Source organism: Nannochloropsis gaditana (genome assembly GCF_000240725.1).
Source record: "Nannochloropsis gaditana CCMP526 unplaced genomic scaffold scaffold684, whole genome shotgun sequence".
Lineage (NCBI taxonomy): Eukaryota > Eustigmatophyceae > Eustigmatales > Monodopsidaceae > Microchloropsis > Microchloropsis gaditana.
The window spans coordinates 9,805-16,018 of NW_005803269.1; the positions used below are offsets into that span (position 1 = coordinate 9,805).

Consider the following 6,214-nt stretch of genomic DNA (forward strand, 5'->3'; position numbering starts at 1 on the left):
CCGCGCACTCCTTGGCCTGGTGTCTCCGGCACAGATGCAAACCTCGGTGGGCACCATGCTCCTCACCGCGGCCCGCCAGGCGTTGCAGGTGGGAGGACGGGGAGGGGAAGGAGAAGGAGAGAGAGAGGAATGGAAACAGCATCCCCACGAGCAGGGGGCCACGAAGGGAGGAAAGGGCGCCAGGCCTGCGTGTCTGTTATCGGGGAAGGCCCCCTTTCGGCCTCCACAAGCCATGCATTACCCTCACCTCCTGTACCTCCCCTCCCTCCTTCCCTAACCCTCCCTTTCCTCCTCCCTCTTTGCCTCCCTCTTTCCTTCTCTCTTTTCCTCCTTCGGCATCCAGGTCGACTGTGTCTTCGTGAACGGTGGCAACATCAGGGCGAGCGTGGCTTACCCTCTCTCACAAAAAGTCTTCACCTACAAGGACCTGAAGGTGCGCCCCAAGAAGGAACAAAAACATGCCTTTATATATATATGTATATATACTATGTATCAGGAATGCGGGGTTGCTTTGAATGGTCATTTATGCAGAGCCTTCTTCGTCTTCCCTTCTCTCTCCTCCTCCTTTCCTTTCATTTCCGATCCCCCACTTTCCCCTTTCGCTGTAGGCAGAAATCCCTTTCCCTTGCGAAATGGTCACCGTTCGCCTACCCGGATCTGTCCTCTCCTCCCTTCTCCAGTATTCTCGCCAATTTGCCCTCCTGGATCCCCCCGTCGAGAAAGGGGGCTTCTTGCAGGTATGTCAGCGTTTACGCCTTCATACCCCTCCACCCCTCTCGCCCTCTCGCCTTGCGTTTCCTGTCCCAGGGGTCTAAGAGACGTGCTGGCGTTCGTCTCGAGTCAAGCGAGGCACCACATTCTCTCAGACAGACGACCTTCCCTCTCCCTCCTCTCCTCCCTTCCTCCCCCTCCCCCCACCTCCTGTAGGTGGACGAAGGCGTCCGCGTAGACGCTTCCACGCACGCGATCACCCACGTTCAAGGCCGGCCTTTGGAAGCTTCTAGAATGTATTCCCTGGCCACTACCTGGGGGGTGGTCTCTGGCATCGATGATTTGCGCCCCATTCTCGGTGAGAGGAGCGAGCTTTCGAATGCAAAGGCAGGAAGGCCTGACACTATCTCTTTTCGCCGATTGTTTGAGGAAACGTTGGAATTGCCAGGCTGCTGCCCAGGTGGACATAGGTACGCTTATGGTGCCCCTGATCCCTTTCCCCGAATCTCTCCTATTTATCCCAGATTACCGAGAAGCACACCCGGAGGCGGTTTTCCCTACCTCGGCCGAGGCCGGGCGGGGCTTGAAAGAGGTGTTGGTCGCGCACCACAGCCGCATGCTCTGGTGGGACCTGGCGAAGCACGTCGGGTTCCGCGCCATGGACACGGACGGTGACGGGGTCCTGTCCCAGAAGGAGGTGGCGGCTGCGACACAGGTACTGGTGGAGGGCGGGGCGCGGGAAGGGGGAGAGGACGGGGCGGGGGAATGTCGGTGGTGGCGGATGTACGTTAAAACCCGCTACATTTGAATCTTTCGAAGGTAAAGTTGCATTTTAACGGCCGCAGTCTGGCGCCTAAATCGTGCGACCGACCCAGCAAGGGATGGTGGGAAGGAGACACTCTTGACCTGTCTGCTGCATTTATATTGCCGGAAACCTCCTGGCTATGTTCTTCTACCACGACTGTCCGCTTTTATGCGTGTCGTTGGACGGAAAAGCAAAGCTACCGGGGCAAAAAGCGTCCTCACCCTCCCTCTTCCTCCTTGAACGACGCTATCCTACCTCGTGACAAACCAACAGGCCTGCTATGGGGAGGCCCTCTCGCGCCTGGTGGTAGCCAATTTGATGGCCACCGCGGACTTCGATGGGGACGGAGTCATATCGGTGAAGGAGTTCATCCGCATCTGCCTCTCCCAGGAGGCCGCGTTCCAAGACGGCGACACGGACAACGACGAGCGCCTGAGCTTCGAGGAAGTCTGGTCGTTGTTGAAGGCGCACTATGACGGTAACAGCAATGGGAGCCACACTCCCATCCGAGCGGCAGGGGAGGGGAAGGGTTTGACAGAGGCAGACGTCCGAGAGATGTATGATGAGATTGACTCGGATAAAAGGGGTGGGATCAGTTGGGCAGAGTTTCGAGAGCACATGGCGCGACAAAGGGAGCCCACCGCCCTGGTGATTTGAGCGCTAAGTGATTTCAAAGGGTAGCTCAGAGTGATACGATATTTGGAATGCAATGTACACGTATATGGCCGAATTCGAATTATAGCCTACAACTCTCGCTTCAGAGCATCTTGGATTATTTTGGGTACATTTCCTTTCAAAAGCGCTGCCTGATGAAGTATTAACAGCCTCCAAAAGTCTGTGCTGCCTATAAGTCACCTTCCTTAAAAATTAAATCACATTCGGATGTATCTTTCCTTCGAAAGAGTATGTTCTACAGCTCTGGAGGGAGACCCTGCTCCGTCCATGGAATCGTGCCGTAGAAATACTAACGCCTAGCAAGTTTGCGAAAGCCTTGCAAAAGACGCAATATACATCAATACGGAGATTAATCAATAAATGCAAGTCCACGGACGTGCAAGAGGGTACACCGACAAGTTTCTTGTCACTGGTCCTAGATTAGACACCAGTGATAAGGAACAAGATGGAACGTACGAGCGAGAGTGCTGTCCGCTGCCAGTCCCCATCCCCCGTCCTGATTTGCTGGCCGTCATCGAGCAAATTTACACGCTCTACAGTGAGTTGGTCGCTGGCAAAAGGTTATATTGTCGGTGGGAGGGCACTGATATACGCTAGTAGCTCACGATTACGTTTGTGTCCCTTTCCGCAGGGCTTGGTCCGTGACAAGATTACAGCCACACCGCCATACCACCGTCAATCATGCTCTCTTGTCTTGCTTCTCGTACGCTTCTAACGGGGCACATCAGCAAGATCCCTGAAAGGCCATTTCACATGATTTTAGTGGCTACGAGAAAGGCTTTTAAAAATGTTATTGGGGAGGATAGCGGCAGAATATTTATGTCGGATTTGGCACGGGCTACGGCTACTTGCAGACGCGTGTCTTCTGTTTCTATTCATCAGCATATATGCCAACGACCGTATAAGCCGCAGCAGACGTATTTGCATATCCCTATGCGCAAATTTTCATCGGCCCCTCCCTCTCCCGCTGAAGTTTTGTCGGTGAAGAAAGAGAATGGTGGGTAACCCTTGTCACTACCTATCTGCCATTCCCTTCACAACGCTCCTATCTCACGTCGTACGTCCCTCGGTCCTGTACGCAGGAGGAGACTTTGCTGGACAGCCACAGCGCACCTTGTTGACGAAGCTTCAGGAAGATGGGGCCTCTCCTCGGGTACTGTGGGATGCCTTACAAGAGAAATGCAAGGTAAAATGGGGAGAGGAGACACGGATCACGGCATAGACTGATCTGCATAGCAGTGAAATGCGAATGCAGGCTTTCGGGCGTGTCTTTTGAAGGCCGCCATTACGTCAGCGTTTTTATGCGTAAAAACGTTTTTCTCCGTTGAACAGGGCCAGAAACTCCCTCGCCGACAAGACCTGCACGCACTGTTCCTTTCCGCCTCCAGGAACAGCTCCCCCGAGGCCAAAGAGAAGGACAAAGCACTCCTATTATCAGCAGTGGACCTTTTCCTATATAAAAACGTCGAGTTCAGGGAAGCCTCTGCCTCCCTCTTCCTTCGGGCCATGCTGCGCTTGGACGGATTGGGCGAAGCGGTCGACGCCTTGCTGGCGCGGGAAAAGAGACTGGGGCTGTGGGCGCAGCGGAAAATGTTGCACATGGCATTGCATAGGTGAGAGCCTCTGGAGCCGAAGAAAGGGGAAAAATTCGTTTGTGGGATTATCAGTGGTTGTTTAAAAAAGTATTTGTTGATCCTTTTAATCCTCCAGGCTGGGCGTGGCCAAGGACACAGAGCGACTCTTGAAGCTTTTTGATGCCATGGAGCCTTTCATGAATGTGAATCGCAGTGCCCGGTACGGTTAAAAGAGGGAGGGTCTGCTAGCAGATATATGTGTTTGAAGGTGGTGACGGCAGAGTGAATCCTTTTATTTACGCCTTACAAGCCCAGTGACTTAAAGATACGCATACCAATATACCACGTCACTCCCCTCTCCAATCGCACATTTTTTAAAGAACGTACCATCTGGTCATACGGGGTCTTGTCAACGCCGGACAAATAAAGAAAGCGTCGGAAATTGCAGGGCAAGCAAACATTGTTTTGGCGGACAGTACACAAGAATTGCTTAAAAATGCCATGATAGCAGAAGCAGCTGAGCAAAAAAAAGGAGTGGAGATGGAAGAGGGGAAAGACACAGACAAGGAAGAGGGCCAAAAAATTGACTAACACTATTTTTTAAGGGATGGTTTGAATGTATGTTTTTGGGGACACTTGTAAGCCCAGAAATAACCACTAGCCCCAAAATTCACTAATGTACATTATTATAAGATAGAGAACGAGGTAAGGCTAGACTATTCCTTTTCGACGCAGTGTCGAATGACAGGCTGGGCAGCAAGGCGCAAGGCGGCGACACTAGGGGAGGTTAACGGGGAAAGTGCCATAAAAGAAGAAAGTACTCGACGCCGCGTTTCATCTGTGTCCGCGCAGCAAATCTACTCATCCATACACACATGGTGCAGTGCGCTTCTACGTCACCACGTCCATCAACCCTGTCCGCATTTCCACAAGCACGCTTTACAAGACACCGCGGGCAGCTCGAATGTTTGGCACGGCCTCCGCCAGCGCCACGATCCACACGCATACGTCTGACCACCTGCGCCCTTGTCCGACCCCGGTCATCCCTATCTTTTAATCCTTCTTTTGTACCGTCTCGTTAGCGATGGCAGGCAAGAATGTATGTGTACGCTAGTGTAGTGAAGGACGCTATCACTTGGGTGGCTGAACTATTTTGGAAGGAGGAATTTTGGTAGCTTGCGCTTTGATCACCAGATCGTTCTTATGAAAAAACGTCCAAATGATCTGAAGACTCATTCCATTAGTAATATCTTTCACATCCAGGAAATTATGCGTCTCCTACATTTCCTCTCTTTCGTCTCTCTTTCGAGTGCCTTTCTTCTTCCTTCCCTCCCCTCCTCTTCCTCCCCGCTGTCAAAACGGGGCCGGGCTCTGGCGTCTTCTGCTTCCGAAGAACTCTCTCGAAAGGAAAAAAGCAAGGAGCAAGTCCGTTCGCTTTTGAAAGGATTGGGTGAATTAGACGATGAAGACGGCCCCAGCGAAAGCGGAAGCAGCAAACGCAAGGTAAGAGGATTTTATCGGGCTGACGTGGGCGAGCGTACAGGTGTGGGTTACCTGTGTTCGAGCGACTCTCGAGCAGATTTCACTTTTCATGGGCCATGCTTCTCTCTTATTGATGTATGCATCATCGATATGACATAATGTTAATGCAACGATCTTGCCATTTCATGATGGCCCAGGAAAAACGAGAGGGAGTGGACGCCGCCAGGCGGGCATTAGCTGACAAGGATAAGATGAAATTGGAGCCGGAATCCGTCTTCTTCGAGGGAGCACCGCATTGGAGTGAGGTAAGAAATGTCTCCATAGAGAGTTGAAAAACCACAAGCGGAAAGCCTACGATAGTACAGCATGGCGGCGCACCCACGGCTCTCAGCGCCCGAGGCGTCGATCGGTTGCCCCCTGCCCTGTCGACTCTAAACCCCCACCGTCCCTCTTTACCTTAGGTGGTAGTCCCTGCCATCTCCATCCTCACCGTCATCGGCATCATTCCCTTCGCGTCCTCCGTTGCGCGACAGATTTGGGTGAGGAAGGAAGGGTGGGAGCGGAGAGTGAGAGGGAGGAAGTGACTTCTCGGGTGGGGCCCGGGGCGTCACCGCGACCCCTCCTTGCACTCGTCATCTCTCCCCACACTCATCGCCTTCCTCTTATTGACTATTATGTACGGGTATAAGGTCAAATATAAGATCACCTCGCGGCGAATTTCTGTGACCAGCGGAGTGGGTGGGAAGGACTTGACTGAGGTAAGGGAAGGGAGGGAGGTAGACAAGGAAGTCAAGAGCGTGCAAAAAACATACCATTCACGAGTGCGACTGTATGCTTAAACAAAAGGAATATCATTCTCGATAGTAGGCATCTCACTGATCTGCTCTTCCTTTCTCCCGCCCCCCCCTCCCTCTCTCTCCCCCCCTCCCTTCTTCCCTTACTGCCTAGGTCATCTACGCGGACATCG

At 52.7% G+C, this 6,214-nt stretch overlaps 2 protein-coding genes across 2 annotated transcripts; both read left to right on the top strand.

Annotated features, from left to right (window-relative positions):
* Nucleotides 1–3: 3 nt before the first annotated feature.
* On the top strand, nucleotides 4–2,173 carry NGA_0442320 (uncharacterized protein; the record flags this gene model as incomplete). Its single annotated transcript, XM_005853912.1, has 6 exons — nucleotides 4–88; nucleotides 344–433; nucleotides 609–737; nucleotides 928–1,069; nucleotides 1,236–1,426; nucleotides 1,790–2,173. The coding sequence occupies exons 1-6, from the start codon at nucleotides 35–37 to the stop codon at nucleotides 2,171–2,173; spliced, it is 990 nt and encodes a 329-aa protein (XP_005853974.1). The 5' UTR covers nucleotides 4–34.
* Nucleotides 2,174–2,819: 646 nt separating this feature from the next.
* On the top strand, nucleotides 2,820–3,995 carry NGA_0442502 (uncharacterized protein; the record flags this gene model as incomplete). The annotated part of the gene is made up of 4 exons (XM_005853913.1): nucleotides 2,820–3,188; nucleotides 3,274–3,377; nucleotides 3,524–3,804; nucleotides 3,902–3,995. Exons 1-4 carry the CDS (start codon nucleotides 2,873–2,875, stop codon nucleotides 3,993–3,995), a joined length of 795 nt encoding a protein of 264 aa, XP_005853975.1. The 5' UTR covers nucleotides 2,820–2,872.
* Nucleotides 3,996–6,214: the final 2,219 nt, after the last annotated feature.